Source organism: Sapajus apella, unplaced genomic scaffold (assembly GCF_009761245.1).
Source record: "Sapajus apella isolate SASKATOON/1434 unplaced genomic scaffold, GSC_monkey_1.0 scaffold151, whole genome shotgun sequence".
NCBI classification, from domain to species: domain Eukaryota; kingdom Metazoa; phylum Chordata; class Mammalia; order Primates; family Cebidae; genus Sapajus; species Sapajus apella.
In genome coordinates, this window is record NW_022437091.1 from 86927 (window position 1) to 104960 (window position 18034).

The window sequence follows — 18034 nt, forward strand, 5'->3', positions numbered from 1 at the left end:
ACTGGACTGCCTCAGTAGCGGCGAATTGCCTCGGTAGCGGCGGGCTGCCTCAGGAGAGGTGGACCGGACTGCCGCGGTAATGGCGGATGCCCTTGTCACAGAGCTTGACCATCCCGGTTCCAGCTGTGCTTGCTGCGGAACTCTCAAGTCAGCGTTTCAGATTGCCAGTCTTTGTAGGGGTGGGACCCTCCGAACCAGATCACCGGGCTCCCTGCTTTCGGCACCCTCTTTTTCAGTTGAATGGGTGGCTGTGTCTCCCAGGCTTTCCAGGAGCCAGTTGAAACGGACGCCCAGATTTGTGTGAGTTTTTGTGCAGAAAGCTGCAGCGCCGGCTGAAATAGCCAAGCTGGAAACTTCTGGCGCTTTTTGGCCGGGGGAATCTCCTGGTCTGCGGGTGGTTAAAAACTGCAGGAGACGCAGTATCTGAACCCGAGGGCTGGAGGGGATGGAAAGGCTCCAGACGGCCTCCATTGGGAAGGGAGGGGCATCCTCCCGGGATTGCACTTCCCAGGTAAGGCAGCGCCTCACCCTGCCTTCGCTCGCCCTTCCTGGGCTGCACACACTGTGCCACCAGTCCCACTGAGATGCACCTGGTACCTCGTTTGGAAATGCAGAGATAACTCACCCTCTGCACAGTTCTCACTGGGCACTGCGCTCCAGAGCTGTTCCTATTCACCCATCTTGCTCCCCCTCCCCTCCCACCTCATTTTTAAATTTTTTGTAGAGACACAGTCTCATTATATTGCCCAGGCTGGTCTTGAACTTCTGGGCTCAAGCAATAATCTTTTCTTCTTTCTTTTTCTTTCTTCCTCTTTCTTTTTTTCTTTTTCTTTTCTTTCTTTTTCTTTTCTTTCTTTCTCTCCTTCCCTCCCTCCCTCCCTTTTTTTCTTTCCTTCCTTCCTTCCTTCTCTCTATCTCTCTCTCTTTTCTTTCTTTCTTCCTTTCCTTTCCTTTCCTTTCCTTTCCTTTCCTTTCCTTTCCTTTCCTTCCTTCCCTTCCTTCCCTTCCTTCCTTTCCTCCCTCCCTCCCTCCCTCTCTTTCTTTCTTTCTTTCTTTCTTTCTTTTTTTTTCTTTCTTCTTTCTTTCTTTCAAGATGGGGTTTCACCAAGATGCGTAGGCTGGTTTTGAACTCCTGACCTCAGGTGATCCATCCACCTTGGCCTTCCAAAGTGCTAAAATTACAGGCATGAGCCACCACGCCCGGCCTATTTTATTTTTTAACTGGGTCTCACTGTTGCCCAGGCTGGAGTGCAGTGGTACAGTCTTGGCACACTACAACTTCTGCCTCCCAGGCTCAGGTCATCCTCCCACCTCAGCCTCTCAAGTAGCCAGCTGGGCTCACAGGATGGTGCCACCACACATGGCTAATTCTTTTGTGTTTTTGTAGAGAGAGGGTTTGGTTATGTTGCCCAGGCTGGTATCAAACTCCTGGGCTCACGATCTGCCCACCTTGGCCTCCCAAGGTGCCAGGATTATAGGTGTGAGCTACCGTGTCTGGATATCCTTTTACTTTCAACCTGCCTGTATTGTTAAAGTGAATTTTTAGCTGGGCACAGTGGCTCACAGTTGTAATCCCAGAGTTCAAGACCAGCCTGGCAACATGGTGAAACCCCATCTCTACTAAAAATACAAAAATTAGGTGGGCGTGGTGGTACATGCCTATAATACCAGCTATTTGGGAGGCTGAGGCAGGAAAATCTCTTGAACCCCAGAGGCGAAGGTTGCAGTGAGCTGAGATTACACTACTGCACTCTAGCCTGGGGGACAGAGTGAGACTCTGTCTCCAAAAAAACAAAACAAATAATAAAGTGAATTTCTTACAGGTTAAAAAAATAATAATAATAAGCAAAAGCATCCCAGGAGCCGTACTCTGACAGCTGTGCATGATGCAATCCATGAGGACTTGGTTTTCCCAAGCAAAATTGTGGGCAAGAGAATCCGTGAGAATCTGGATGGCAGCCAGCTCATAAAGGTTCATTTGGACAAAGTACAGCAGAACAATGTGGAACACAAGGTTGAAACTTTTTCTGGTGTGTATAAAAAGCTCATGGGCAAGTATGTTAATTTTGAATTCCCAGAGTTCCAATTGTAAGCAAAATGACTAAATAAAATACATATTCACTGTAAAAAAAAAAGATATTTTAAAAATAATATTCTAGTTTGAGGAAGTTGATACGTAGAGTATTGTCTGTTCTCTGGACAAAATATCAAGAAATTGTGTGGATCAGCTTTTATCCAAGGGAGAATGGTTAATTTTCTGTCTCCTATATAAATTAGGAAAATGTGTGAGTCCTTCAGGTTAAGCCCCAAGTTTGAACATTCATGTGATCAAACTTCACTGTCTACCATCTCCAAGAGTCTTTGCATATAGATAACATGATTTCATCACATGGACAAAGCAACCATCCAATTTAGAAAGCAGAAGCGTAAAGGAATGAGATTGGAGGTGTGAAGGAGTTGAAACCAGAGATATTTGCACCAAAGTTGTCCATATTTATTAGGCCTTGGCCAACTCAGTGAAACGTTGTCAATCTCACAAATCTAAATTGCTATGAAATACTGTCTTGAATAAATTATCCCAGTGCCCTGATCAATGGCCCTCTTTTCTTTCAGTGGGAAATATCATATTGAACTTACATTTTGGTGTGGGGAAATTTATTACTGAGACATTTGAAAACACATTATTGCAGTCTTTCTTCTGGATTGTTTAATGTGGGTTAGTTTGTGAGAATTTGGTCACATTTTTTACTCTTCTAGCCGTATTTTGAGCTATCTTGAGAGGATACTAAGGCACTGTTAAAAAGTTAATATTTTACCTTAAACTGTGTTTGATTTTGCATTGATATGATATGGCTCTATAAAAGAGAAAAAGCAAGAAGAAAAAAATGTCACCGAAGTCTAAACATTATAATAAATTCTAAATGTGGCAGCTTTCCTAGTGGGAGAAAGACACTTTCAAACCTCACTCTTAGTTCTTGGGCCTCTGAGCATTCTTTTCAGGGCCAGCTTCACCTCTTGGTTCCGTAGAGTGTAGATAAGGGGGTTGAGGAAAGGAGTGATGGCTGTGGGGAATAGGGCAGCTGCCCCATCCAGGGGGCTGTTAGTTTCAGGCCTCGGGTAAATGAAAGCACAGGGTACATAGTACGCAGTGACCACAGTTACATGGGCTCCACAGGTTGAAAAAGCCCGGCGCCGCCCTTCAGCTGTGTGGATTCTCAAGATGGCCTGAATGATTTGTATGTAGGAGAGGAGGATCAGGGAGAAGCAACTGGCAACTACCACCCCAGTGTCCACAAATGTCACCAGCTCATTGACTGTTGTGTCAGCACAGGCCAGTCTCAACACTGCAGGAATGTCACAGAAGAAGTAATCCACGTGATTGGGCCCACAGTAGGGCAGGTGGAAGGTTAGGATGACCTGGAGAGCCCCATGGATGGATCCTGCCACCCAGGCTCCGGCTGCAAGCAAGGCACTCAGCTTAGCAGTCATGAGCACAGGGTAGTGCAGAGGCTGACATATTGCCAGGTACCTGTCATAGGCCATCAGGGTGTAGAGGAAGCACTGAGTGCCGCCCAGGAAGTGATAGAAATAGAGTTGAGCAACACAGCCACCAAATGGGATGGGTTTGATGCCTAAAGTGAAGTTCATTATGAGGCGAGGGACAGTGACAGAGGAGATGCCAATGTCAATGACCGAGAGAACACCAAGAAAGATGTACATGGGGCGGGCATGGAGCCTCGGGTCTGCCCAGATAGTGATTAAAATAAGCATGTTTCCCAGCTGAGTCAGGATGTAGATTAGCAAAAGGAACACAAAAAAGAATGTCCTTAGCCTGAGTGGATAAGGAATTCCTGTCAGGATAAATGCAGTCAACAGTGTGTTGTTGACCCTTTCCATCTCCCAGACACTTTTACCTGGAGAATGGACAAAACAATAATTAACATAGGTGAGAAGCAAGTGAGGGAGAACCAGAAAAAGAGACTGTAAAAACTAGGGACAAGGACAGAGAAGTTTCTTTCTTTCTTTTTTTTTGAGATGAAGTTTTGTTCTTGTTGCCCAGGCTGGAGCGCAATGGCATAATCTTGGCTCACTGCAACCTCCGCCTCCCGGGTTCAAGTGATTCTCCTGCCTTAGCCTCCCGAGTAGCTGGGATAATAGGCATGTGCCACCATGCCTGGCTAATTTTGTATTTTTAGTAGAGACGGGGTGTCTCCATGTTGGTCAGGCTGGTCTCGAACTCCTGACCTCAGGTGATCCACCCACCTTGGCCTCCCAAACTGCTGGGATTACAGGTGTGAGCCATTGCACCCAGCAGAATTTTCTTTCTTATGTGGAAAGATGACAAGTAGGGAGAAACAATGTTCTCTGGCAGGTGTTTTGTAAACAAGATGCTATTGGAACACAGCCTTACTCATTTACCTACATACTGTCTGCAACTGTTTTGGAGCTACTATGACAGAGATGAGTGGAAAACATAAACTCTTTACTCCCTGACCATTTATGAAAAAGTTTGCATCTAGGGATCTGTACTCAGAGCACTTTTTCCAACAACCTTTGGAAAATAATCATTGACTGTTGTATTAGTACAGGCCACGATTTCCTGGAAACACAGCCTATGTGAGAAAAGGTATTTGTTTCATTAGGTTCTCTGCCAGCTCAGAATCTTCCAGAGGCCAATGGCTCACTCTTATCTCTGCCAGGACATAAACATATAGAAAGGGGAATATGCAGAAAGGAAAAGCAGAAACCCATTCCTGTATAAAGAATGAAATAGAATTTTGATTAAATGGCTAATCAAAATTTTTGTGTGTGACAATGCTTGATGCTGTGCAGATCTACTTCCCAATTTCTTGGAAGTTCATGTTGGCCAGGCTGGTCTCGAACTCCTGGTCTCAAGTGCTCCACCCGCCTTGGTTTCCCAAAGTGTTGGGATTACAGGCAAGAGCCACCACACTTGGCTTGATTGGCACTTTTTAACCTAAAGAAAAGGGTTGGAGGCCTGGCATGGTGGCTCATGCCTGTAATCTTAGCACTTTGGAGGCAAAGGCAGGTGGATCACCTGAGGTCAAGAGTTCGAGACTAGTCTGGCCAACATGGAGAAACCCTGTTTCTACTAAAAATACAAAAATTAGCCAGGTGTGGTGGGGGGTACCTATAATCTCAGCTACTCAGGAGACTAAGGCAGGAAAATCACTTGAATCCAGTGGGTGGAGGTTTCATTGAGCTGTGATCACAATCTGGGCAAAAGAGTGAAACTCTGTCAAAAAAAAATTCCTTCTAGTCCTATAATTTTTAGATATCCAAACTCTTGGCTTGGCACCTTTTTTGAAAATGAACTGACCTTAAATGGGTGGATTGACTTCTGGGCTCTGTATTCTGTCATTGGTTGATGTGTTGTGTTTGTTTTTAATGTCAGTGCCATGCTGTTTTGATAACTATAACTTTATAATATATTTTAAGGTAAGATGATGTTATGTCTGCAGCTTTTTGTGTGTGCGTGCAAGATTGCTTTGGCTATTTGTTCCATAATGGGAAAAGGACAGTCTCTTCAATAAATGGTGTTGAGCAAACTGGATATTCATATACAGAAGAATGAAATTGAAACTTTATCTCATACCATTAGCAAAAATCAACTCAAAATGAATTAAAGGCTTAAACATAAGACCTGAAATTAACATGCTACTAGAACAAAATGGGAAAAGTTCTACATTTGTCTGAAAAATGTCATATATATTCAACAGAATACTATTCAGTCCTAGAAAAGAAGGAAATTCTGTCATTTATGACAACATGAATGAACTAGGAGGAGATTATATTAAGTAAAATAAGCCAGGCATGGAAAGACAACATTGCATGATCTCAGTTATATGTGGAATCTAAAAAAATTGAACTTACAAAAGTAGAAAAGAGAGTGGTGGTTACTAAAAGCCAGGGATGGGAATGGGGTTGGGGAATACAGAGATGTTGATCAGCTGGCTGCAGTGGCTCATGCCTGTAATCCCAGTGCTTTGGGAGGCCAAGGCAGGCAGATCACTTGAGGTCATGAGTTTGAGACCAGCCTAGCCAACATGGTGAAACCCTGTCTTTACTAACAATACAAAAATTAGACCAGTCTGGTGGCATGCACCTGTAATCCCAGCTACTCAGGAGGCCAAGGCGGGAGAGTTGCTTGAACTCAGGAGGCAGAGGTTGCAGTGAGCCGAGATTGTGCCACTGCACTCCAGCCTGAGTGACAGGGTGAGACTCTGTCTCAAAAAAAAAAAAAAAAAAGTACAAGGTTCCAGTATAAGTTTTCAGGACCTGTTGAACAGCACGATGACTATAGTTAACAATAATATATTATATACCTCAAATTGCTAAAAGTAGATTTTAAATGTTCTTACTACAAAAAATGACAAATATGTGAGGTGATGAATATGTTAGTTTGATGTAATCATTCTACAATGTATATACTTGTGCCCCACAAATATGTATAGCTATTATTTATGAAAATAAAAGTTTAAATAAAATAGGCTCAATGAAAATTTTTACTGAAAAATACTCATGGCTTGATGTGAGATGTCAAAGAAATTGAAATTGCTTGGTTGATTTTTTTTTCTCTGGACTGATTTCCACCCATTCAGAAGGAGGAGAGTAAGATTAATGGTGAATGTCAGGAGCTTTCTGATTAATGATTCCCTCTACCTTCACTCCTGAGCAGGGCAGCATTCTGCCTTGGGTCAGGGGACTGTGGAGAGCAGGGAACTGGCAACCCTCATGAAGAAGTAAGTCATCATAGACAGATGGTGCTGCTGCTGGCTGAGAGCCACAAATGTAAACATTATAATGGATCTCCATCGTCAGCTTGCCATCGTAATGGATGTAGTCATTAGCTCACTTCTTGGTTCTGAGCGAGTCTCAAAGCTCCTCTGGGACTGGGTGCAGTGGCTCATGCCTATAATCCTAGTACTTTGGAAGGCTGAGGTGGAAGGAAGGATTGCTTGAGCCCAGAAGGTCAAGGTGAGCTGAGATTGCACCACTGCACTCTAGCCTGGGTGACAGAGTGAGAGACCCTGTCTCAAAATAAAAACACATATGACACCCAAAAAAGCCAACTCTTCTGGGTTTCAGTTTCTTCACTGGGGCTATGAGGTTGTGGAAAGAGACTGTGGACTCAATTTTGGCAAATAGTGAAAAACAAGGGATAGAGGTGAGGGGGGCAGAGCAAAAAAAAAAAAAAAAGAAAAAGAAAAAGCAGGGATAGTTGTATTCAATAGGCTTTATATTAAACACTTAGTTTTAAAACTGCTGTACCCAAGCTTTTTCAGAGCTTAGCTCTCATCATTTAACCATCCCTGTTATGAAACTTAAAAAAGAAGCAGTAAATACTGACACCCCATGCCATTTCATCCTCTTTCAAGTAAATAAAATGCAGTTTATAAATTCTTTAGTTTTAAACATTATAGTCAGGGGAACACAGTGATGGTTGAACTTCAAAAATCTGACCACAATCCTCTTCCATATGCAAGAGCTACAGATGCTGGCCTCCTCCCCACATTCCTTGACTTCAGAAAGTACAGAGGCTCAAGTTCCCACACAGGTTCCTTGGGAAATTCATGGCAGTGCACAATGGTAGTCCTAGGCTGAAGGAGCTCAGGTGGCTGCTCTGGTCTGGGTGTCATGGGATGTTATAGTTTTCTGGGGTCACTGAGGTCTGATGTTAAAGTGTTCTCATTTAGAAACCTGATTTGGTTAGGTCTATCCGGGGGAATCAGGCTGTGGGAAATCAGTTGACACTATTCAAGTACCTGAGAGAATGACTTAAAAACCAAATAATTTATTACTTTACAGTGGGAGATCTTGCTCCCATGACTGAAATGGTGTGTCTACTATCCAGGGCACCCACTTATTAATACTATCAAGGTCCCTGGAAATCAAATTAGGAATCGAATGTGTATTTCTGAGTTTTGAATTACAGCACCGGGAATTTCATGAAGCACACTTAATTTAGGTGACAATGAATTACACGTAGTAAATCACACAGTATCTTTATCTAAGGGAGTGCTTCAATTTTCCCTTCAGATACAGTTATCTTTTTCTCTTGGGCAGTAACAAAGATATATTAACAAAGTTTTATTCTAATTATTATTTTCTTCCTGAATTTCTATCTTTTGTAGATTGCCTTAGTTGTTTCCATTTTCTCTTTTCAACATTTTCCTAACTTTTTTTTTTTTTTTTTTTTTTTGGGACGGAGTTTCGCTCTTGTTACACAGGCTGGAGTGCAATGGCGCGATCTCGGCTCACCGCAACCTCCGCCTCCTGGGTTCAGGCAATTCTCCTGCCTCAGCCTCCTGGGTAGCTGGGATTACAGGCATGCACCACCATGCCCAGCTAATTTTTTGTATTTTTAGTAGAGATGGGGTTTCACCGTGTTGACCAGGATGGTCTCGATCTCTTGACCTCGTGATCCACCCGCCTCGGCCTCCCAAAGTGCTGGGATTACAGGCTTGAGCCACCGCGCCCGGCCATTTTCCTAACCTTTAAGGGTTAATTATTTTTCCCTGATTTATTTTTCATATTGTTTTCTTGTTTGCTTTGGAGAATATTCTATGATTTACTCTCTAAAAGGTGTTATTTCTTTTGGAAAATTTTCCATTGATAGGGAATGGCAGTCCACCCATAGTGTGATAATTCTTGTTTTATTCAACAAGAGAAAACCGTATTTTCTAACTTTGTCCTTAGATTTTAGAACCATCTTAATGGGAGGAATGAGAGGAAGGAATGCAATTTTATTTGTAATACCGAGTATCTTTATTGGGTGTGATTTCACCCCATTTACCTCTTTTTGTTTCTCTAGTTTCACTTTCTCCTCCTCATTAAGTTAGAAATATTAACAGGACAACTTCCCTTTACCTCTGATCTGTTATGACCTTTCTCTCTGTGTCACTGCCATTATCATCAACCTCCAAGGAGAAAGCTTAGTATTTGCTAGGTAACCACCCTTCTCTCTGGCTCATTAAAGTCCCACATGTGGCTCTGAGACACTTTACTTAAATGCTTTCAAAAATAAGAGAGAGAGAGAGAGAGAGAGAGAGAGAGAGAGAGGGAGAGAGAAAGGGGTGGGATGGACAAGGAGAAGGAAACATGGTACTGATGAAACCTCAATGGACCAGAGTGACAAAAAGTCATAGAATAATGATGGTATTTTGCACCTATGTAGGGTTCTTATAATTCTTAGAGGTTAAATGACAGAAGAGTCTCACAGCTGTATAATGCTGGCGTAAGGACTCCAAGCAGATCGTACTGTTTCTTTTTTTTTTTTTTTTTTTTTTTTTGAGACGGAGTTTCGCTCTGGTTACCCAGGCTGGAGTGCAATGGCACGATCTTGGCTCACTGCAGCCTCCGCCTCCTGGGTTCAGGCAATTCTCCTGCCTCAGCCTCCTGAGTAGCTGGGATTACAGGCACGCGCCACCATGCCCAGCTAATTTTTGGTACTTTTAGTAGAGACGGGGTTTCACCTTGTTGACCAGGATGGTCTTGATCTCTTGACCTCGTGATCCACCCGCCTCGGCCTCCCAAAGTGCTGGGATTACAGGCTTGAGCCACCGCGCCCGGCCTGATGTTTTGTATTTTTAGTAGAGACGGGGTTTCACCATGTTGACCAGGATGGTCTCGATCTCTTGACCTTGTGATCCACCCGCCTAGGCCTCCCAAAGTGCTGGGATTACAGGCGTGAGCCACAGCGCCCGGCCCCAGATCGTACTGTTTCTAGCTCATCAGTCTTTCTACATTTTACTGAAAATTCCTTCCCAGAAGTAACCAAATCAAAATAATGTAGTAAATCATGTGAGAATAACAATTTTAAGACTCTTATGGTTCATTCTACCAAGGATTCTAAACTGGTGTTACTACCCTATTTCAAAATTGAGACGTAGTAGCACTGAGAGCAAGTTCTAAAATCAAACTAGAGTGAAATTTTGTTACCATGAATTCATGAAATTGCCCGACTTCTTTCATTGTCTGACAGTCTATCACACTGAGTGTTTCTTAAAAAAGCCTGAGGGAGGCTGGCGTGGTGGCTCACCCCTGTAATCCCAGCACTTTGGGAGGCCGAGACTGGCGGATCACCTGAGGTCGGGAGTTTGAGACCAGCCTGACCAATATGGAGAAACTCCTGTCTCTACTGAAAATACAAAATTAGCCAGCCATGGTGGCGCATGCCTGTAATCCCAGTTACTCCAGAAGCTGACGCAGAAGAGTCACTTGAAGCTGGGATGTGAGGTTGCAGTGAGCTGAGATCGCACCATTGTACTCCAGCCTGGGCAATAAGAACAAAACTCTGTCTCGAAAAAAAAAAAAAAAAAAAAAAAGCCTGAGGGCTTAGTAGTGTTTCTGTTTCACAGATATTTAGTCTTTGAAGGTATTGATGAAATGTGTTTTCGAAGATCATCTAAAGGCCAAGCGTAGTGGCTCACACCTGTAATCCTAGCACTTTGGGAGGCTGAGGTGGGTGGATCACCTGAGGTCAGGAGTTTGAGACCAACCAATGTGGTGCAACCCCGTCTCTAGTAAAAACACAAAAATCAGCTAGGCATAGTGGCACGGGCCTGTAATCCCAGCTACTCAGGAGGCTGAGGCAGGAGAATCACTTGAACCTGGGAGGCGGAGGTGGCAGTGAGCCGAGATCCTGCCACAGCACTGCAGCCTGGGTAACAGAGCAAGACTCCGTCTCAAAAAAAAAAAAAGTAAATACATAAATAAAATAAAGATCATTTGGTACAAGAATGTTTGAAAAATATACGAGAACTATAAAGGGACCACAAACTAAATGTAATTGTATAATTTCGATCAACCAAAAAGATTAGGCACCTTTTCTAATGAAGCAAAGGGCATATGCTTAACCCCATTTCAGCAAATGAGTTTTACTTAATTCTGGTCCCAAACTGTATTCCTAACTCATCTTTCAAATGGCCATGAAGAAAACTTAAATTTTTTTTTTTTTTTTTTTTTGAGATGGAGTTTCACTCTTGTTACCCAGGCTGGAGTGCAATGGCGCGATCTCGGCTCACTGCAACCTCCGCCTTCTGGGTTCAGGCAATTCTCCTGCCTCAGCCTCCTGAGTAGCTGGGATTACAGGCACATGCCACCATGCCCAGCTAATGTTTTGTATTTTTAGTAGAGATGGGGTTTCACCATGTTGACCAGGATGGTCTCGATCTCTTGACCTCGTGATCCACCCACCTCGGCCTCCCAAAGTGCTGGGATTACAGGCTTGAGCCACCGCGCCCGTCAAAAATTTTATTATTTTCTGAAAACCAACTCAAAGCACACATTTCTATTTATAGAAAGCATTTCAAATATGTAGAAAGCTAATATAATTGATTGACTTTTTAATGAATTTCACATTAAGACATATAAAACAAAAAATAAGGCCAGGCGTAGTGGCTCACACCTGTAATCCAAGCACTTTGGAGGCCAAGGCGGGTGGATCACCTGAGGTTGGGAGTTCAAGACCAGCCTGACCAACATGGTGAAACCCCTTCTTTATATTTAAAAAAAAAAAAGGCCGGGCGCGGTGGCTCACGCCTATAATCCCAGCACTTTGGGAGGCCGAGGCGGGTGGATCACGAGGTCAAGAGATCGAGACCATCCTGGTCAACATGGTGAAACCCCGTCTCTACTAAAACTACAAAAAATTAGCTGGGCATGGTGGCACATGCCTGTAATCCCAGCTACTCAGGAGGCTGAGGCAGGAGAATTGCCTGAACCCAGGAGGCGGAGGTTGCGGTGAGCCGAGATCGTGCCATTGCACTCCAGCCTGGGTAACAAGAGCAAAACTCCGTCTCAAAAAAAAAAAAAAAAAAAAAAAACAACAAAACTAAAGATGAATAATATTGGAACAAATATATACATAAGAAAAGTTTGAGTTATTAAATTGTGAGACATGAGAAAGAGTTTCCATTAAAATGTAAAACCCTTCTTAGCAACAAGTTTGAATTGTCTGTTTAAAATGTTTGCCAAGAAAGAAATCATATTATAGCTTTACTCACATCCATTTTTCAAATTTTGGCAGAGAACTTGTCTTATAGGTGGTAGAAGAAACCTGGAGAGAACCAAAAGAACAGAGCATGGGTGGCACCACCGCAGAACTCCAAGAAGCTCTTCCTAGTCTGGTTGGTAATAAAACCAGGCAGTAAATGAACCTTTAATGGAGAATAGCTTTGAAGAAAAATGTAGCCAATTGAAGGCCTGGGGGAGATAGTGTTATCCTACTATTAGCCACTTTTTTTTTTTTTGAGATGGAGTCTCGCTCTGTTGCTCAGGCTGGAATGCAGTGGCACCATCTCGGCTCACTGCAACCTCTGTCTCTCAGATTCAAGCTATTCTCCTGCCTCAGCCTTCTGAGTAGCTAGGATTACAGGAATGCACCACCACGCCCAGATAATTTTTGATTTTTAGTTGAGACGGGGTTTCACCATGTTAACTAGGCTGGTCTTGAACTCCTAACCTCAGGCAATCTGCCAGTCTCGGCCTCTCAAAGTGCTGGGATTACAGATGTAAGCCATCGTACCCGGCCTATTAGCCACTATTTGTAAAAAGGCTAAATGGTAGTTGCAGAGTCATATGATGAGCAGAACAGTAAAGAAAATTTTTGTGACAGCAGAAACAGAACTATACTGAGTAACTAAACAAGGAAGGATGTTGAGAGATAAAGTGACTCAGAGTAGAGAAACCCCTTAAACAATGTTTGGATTTCACATTTATCTCTGAAAAATGGGATTAGAACAATGACAGGTGGTATTTGGAGAGGACTGGAGAGTACTCTTACCTGGAGGTGTCAGCATCCATCAAAAATTCTTCTTGCAATCTGAGAGAAAGGATACAAATCTATTCCTAGAGAAACTCGAATATCTCATAGGGTCAGCAGCAATTATTGTGAAGAGCTTGTGGCGGAAGACGCAACTAATTACTTTTGGCTGGATCAAAGTAAAGGGTCAAACTATGGAAACTTAATTTATGATTTGCTTGCTTATTTGTAGATATCCACTTCCAGCTTCCTTACGAATGTGTGAAGAGCTGTGGCTCTTTCTGAAGGTAACTGCTAAGGTTGGTCTCTCCTGTGTTCTACTACTTCTTTTTATTTCCCTCAGAGTCAGTTTCTATGTGTGAGACTTTTAGCTCACACATAGAATTGGGGAATATTGTAATAGCACCCCTGTGACAGGCAAAACTAATATCCATAGTTTGTTTCCTAGGAGACTCCCTGGGTTTCTGGCTTTTTCCAATTTTGTAACAGCAGGTGGGACAAAGTCTGTGGGGCTTAACAGATCTTGTTGAAATCTTCAGATCTGTGGTTCTCTTTCTGTTCCAAAATAAATTTGGAAAAAAAAAAGAGAAAAAAAAAGCTAACATGGTTGTTACTTGTCAAGAGATGTTTTTTTATTGGTGCATTCATATTTTACGAAATTCACTCTTTGAATTACCAAGGTGCTAACATAGATCTTCATAGACTAGAAGAAACATAGAATTTCAGAGTTGGAGAGACATTAGAGGTCATCTGATTCAACTATCATCTGTAATGTTTTAAGTCAAGGTCCCTGAGCAGTAGTTTTTCATTTATTTATTTATTTAGAGACAGAGTTTCACTCTTGTTGCCCAGGCTGGAGTGCAATGGCACGATCTTGGCTCACCATAACCTCCACCTCTTGGGTTCAAGTGATTCTCTTGCCTCAGCCTCCCGAGTAGCTGGGATTACAGGCATGTGCCACCACACTTGGTTAATTTTGTATTTTTAGTAGAGAAAGTGTTTCTCCATGTTGGTCAGGCTGGTCTTGAACTCCTGACCTAAGGCGATCTGCCTGCCTCAGCCTCACAAAGTGCTGGGATTACAGGTGTGAGCCACCGTGCCTGGCCTGATTTTTCTTTTCTTTTCTCTTTTTTTTTTTTTTTTTTTGAGACAGAGTTTCACTCATGTTACCCAGGCTGGAGTGCAATGGCGCGATCTCGGCTCACCGCAACCTCCGCCTCCTGGGTTCAGGCAATTCTCCTGCCTCAGCCTCCCGAGTAGCTGGGATGACAGGCATGCACCACCATGCCCAGCTAATTTTTTGTAGTTTTGGTAGAGGCGGGATTTCACCATGTTGACCAGGATGGTCTCGATCTCTTGACCTCGTGATCCACCCACATTGGCCTCCCAAAGTGCTGGGATTACAGGCTTGAGCCACAGCGCCCAGCCAATTTTTCTTTTTTAATTTTACAATTTTATTTATTTATTTTTTGAGACAGGGTCTTGCTCTGTTGCTCAGGATGGAGTGCAGTGACTTGATCACGGCTCACTGCAGCCTCATCCTCCTAGGCTCAAGCGATTCTCCCACCTCAGCCTCTCAGGAGGTTGGGTCTAAGCACACATTACCACACCTGACTAATTTTTAAATTTTTTATAGAGGTGAGGTCTCATTAGATTGCTCAGGCTAGTCTTGAACTCCTGGGCTCAAGTGATCCTCCTGCATCTGCCTCCCAAAATGCTGGGACTACAGGTGCAAGCCACCATGCCCAGCCTGTTATTTTTCTTAGTATTTCTTGGTCTTGTTTCTTTGAATACTTTGAGCTTGGTCTAACTTATTTTCTTCTAGACTTACATCTGATGTTGCCTGGATGCTTTTCCCAAACTTTCTTGAAATGCCCAGAGGTGATCCATGCTGTGAGAGAACACGTTGACTGTGGTATAGTTTCATTATTTTTATCACCAAACTTTTGTGGAGGTCTCTATAGCTTCCAAGCCACATTTGTGTTAAAGTGTCTAGAAAAGAGGTAAGCAAATTTTCTCTCTAAAGGGGCAGATAATAAATGTTTTTGGCCTTGAGGACCATACAAGCTAAGAGGTATGACTTTATTTATGTGCAGTGGATAGGCAGTAAATATTAATAAGGACAGGAAATAAAATATTTAATTGAATGTTTTGGAAAGAAAACTCTGGTGGTTGTATGGAGGAAAGTGGAGGTGATAAGGAGACCACTTAAGAAGCCAGAGAGACATTTCTGAGGCAGAGTGAACAGGATTTGGTGACTTACTATATGGAGGAAAGTGACGGGCTGAAAGGAAACACAGATGAGCCACATAGAGATTCTAAGTATGTGGAAGGATGGATTTGCCTTGATGTGAGCAAAGCAATTCTGAATGCCTAGAGGCTTGGGAAATTAGGAGCAAAGCAAAGAAATGTAGGACCGTATTATGTTGGTTTTCCCAAGATTTGCCTGGAATAATTTCCCCTCCTTCTAGAAGAAAGCATAAATTTCTCAGAGTCAACATGTGCTTTCTCTTGAGAGCTGAGTCAGAAAAGGGTAAAACAAAACAGCTATGGATAATTTCTTTTTTTTCTTTTTTTTTTTTTTGAGACAGAGTTTCACTCTTGTTACCCAGGCTGGAGTGCAATGTCGCGATCTCGGCTCACTGCAACCTCCGCCTCCCGGGTTCAGGCAATTCTCCTGCCTCAGCCTCCCAAGCAGCTGGGACTACAGACACGCGCCACCATGCCCAGCTAATTTTTTGTATTTTTAGTAGAGACGGGGTTTCACCATGTTGACCAGGATGGTCTCGATCTCTTGACCTCGTGATCCACCCGCCTCGGCCTCCCAAAGTGCTGGGATTACAGGCTTGAGCCACCGCGCCCGGCCTGGATAATTTCTTGAGGTTGAATATAGCACCAGAAGTTTCTTCCTAGTAGAATTATATTCATTTCAGGCTGGGCACAGTGGCTCATGCCTGTAATCCCAGCACTTTGGGAGGCTGAGGTGAGCGGATCATGAGGTCAGGAGTTTGAGACCACCCTGCCAACACAGTGAAACCCCGCGTACTAAAAATGCAAAAAAAAAAAAAAAATAGCTGGGTGTGATGGTGGGTGCCTATAATCCCAGCTACTGAGGAGGCTGAGGCAGGAGAATTGCTTGAACCTGGGAGGTGGAGGTTGTAGTGAGCAGAGATCGCACCACTGCACTCCAGCCTAGGCGACAGAGCTAGACTCCGTCTCAAAAAAAAAAAAAAGAATTATATTCATTTCAGCTGAAACTAACATCTATTTATTGAACATTTGTCACATGCAGCAGTAGCTGAAGAGAGTAGCAGTGATGATGATGCAGAGGTAGTTTTCATTCACAGTCCCTCGACTTGCTGTTATCCTCTTCAGAGCAGACTTAACTTCCTGGTTCCTCAGTGTGTAGATGAGGGGGTTCAGTAATGGAGTGACAACAGTGTAAAACACAGCCACTGCCCCATCCAGGGGGCTCTTGGAGCCAACCCTAAGGTGGATGAAAATACAGGGGACATAGTAGAATGTGACCACGGTTAGGTGGGAGCCACAGGTGGAGGAGGCCCGGCGCCTCCCATCAGCAGTGCATATCTGCAGGATGGCATGGACTATGTTGGCATAGGAGAGCAGAATTAACATAAAGCAACTGGTGGCCACTACCCCGATGTCCACAAAGGTCACAAGCTCGTTGACAGTTGTGTCAGCACAGGCCAGTCTCAATACTGCAGGGATGTCACAGATAAAGTAATCCACCTTATTGGGCCCACAGTAGGGCAGGCGGAAGGTCAGGATGGCCTGGATAGACCCATGGATGGAGCCAGCAACCCAAGCTGCAGCCACAAGGACTGTGCATAACATCCCATTCATCAGCACTGGGTAGTGCAGGGGCTGACATATTGCCAGGTACCTGTCATAGGCCATCAAGGTGTAGAGAAAGCACTGGGTGCTGCCCAGGAAGTGAAAGAAATACAGCTGAGCCACACAGCCGCCAAATGGGACAGTCTTCCTGGCAGGAGTGAAATCCAAAATAAGCCGAGGAACGATGACTGAGGAGAGCCACATGTCCAGGAATGAGAGCACTCCCAGAAGAATGTACATGGGGTGAGCATGTAGCTTTGGGTCAGCCCACATGGTGAGCAGAATGAGCAGGTTCCCCAGCTGAGTGAGGATGTAAATGAGGAGGAAGACCAGGAAGAGAAGGCTTCTTAGATTTGGGGGGTGAGACAAGCCCAGGAGAATGAAATCTGTCACCACAGTATCCAGCGATGTGTTTTTGGTCTTTCCCATGTCTTTTTGTAGTCTGCTAAGATGAATGGTGAAGTTTGACAAGAGAAACACAGCACAATGATGTAAGGGAATGCTTTTGTAGGATGATTGATGCCTAGGAGTTATGAGATAAAAAGATAGAGTTAAATTGTTTTTTAAAAGAGGAAGTGGTGTCACCATTAATTATTTAGGTTTGCTTAATAGGAGAAATATTTAGGTTTGCTTAAATATTTAGGTTTGCTTAATAGGCTGGTTGGTTTCCTAGATGGGTGGAAACTCTTGTCCACTGAGAGATACTGAGAGGCAGGATTTTCCAGATGAAGAAAGAAGGACCCATGTGAGTGATAGAGAAGTACCGAAAACTCCAACCAAAAAGAGAGTTTGCAAAGAGGGGCTAAGGTAGACGCAGAACAGTGTGGAACAAACACCCTACATTACTGCATCTACTTTTTCTTCACCTGCTATCATTGTCCCCTTTGTCCTCAGCTAAAATCTCATCTCACCATAGCATACAAAAATATTCCTTATCTGGCCCTTATTTATATTGTACCACTGGTAATTCCTTCTTATTGTTGGGATGCATGACACTCCCCAAGGTTCTCACAGTAGCATGCTCTAAGTTGGGGCTTATGCACACATTACCTTTTCTGCTCCCTTTGCATAGAGAGTGCCCACTTTTCCTTCAGGATTCAGTTTGGGTGTCTTCTCTTTAAGAAGCCTTTCCTGATTCCTAAGGACAATGTTTATACTTTTCAGAGCACATACACTATATTGCATTGTCTAATTTCTTTTTTTCTCCCTTAGTAGTCATACCGTCTAGCACGTAAAAGTGACAAATACTGTAATTATTTTCTGAATGACTGAGGCAGATTGCATGGATGTTGCTAAATCCTCCAGACTGAATACATTGTTTCTCTGCTTGATCTTGTTTGTCTGAACCTTGTGCCCACCTGGATGGGACTTTTAGGTCAAGGGACCATCTCA

At 43.5% G+C, this 18034-nt stretch overlaps 2 protein-coding genes across 2 annotated transcripts; both read right to left on the reverse strand.

Moving 5' to 3' along the window:
* Positions 1 to 2955: 2955 nt before the first annotated feature.
* On the reverse strand, positions 2956 to 3897 carry LOC116541344 (olfactory receptor 10G3). Its single transcript, XM_032265444.1, has one exon. The coding sequence runs from the start codon at positions 3895 to 3897 to the stop codon at positions 2956 to 2958; it is 942 nt and encodes a 313-aa protein (XP_032121335.1).
* Positions 3898 to 16069: 12172 nt separating this feature from the next.
* LOC116541353 (olfactory receptor 10G2) lies at positions 16070 to 17160 on the reverse strand. The gene has a single exon (XM_032265471.1). The coding sequence runs from the start codon at positions 17069 to 17071 to the stop codon at positions 16070 to 16072; it is 1002 nt and encodes a 333-aa protein (XP_032121362.1). The 5' UTR covers positions 17072 to 17160.
* Positions 17161 to 18034: the final 874 nt, after the last annotated feature.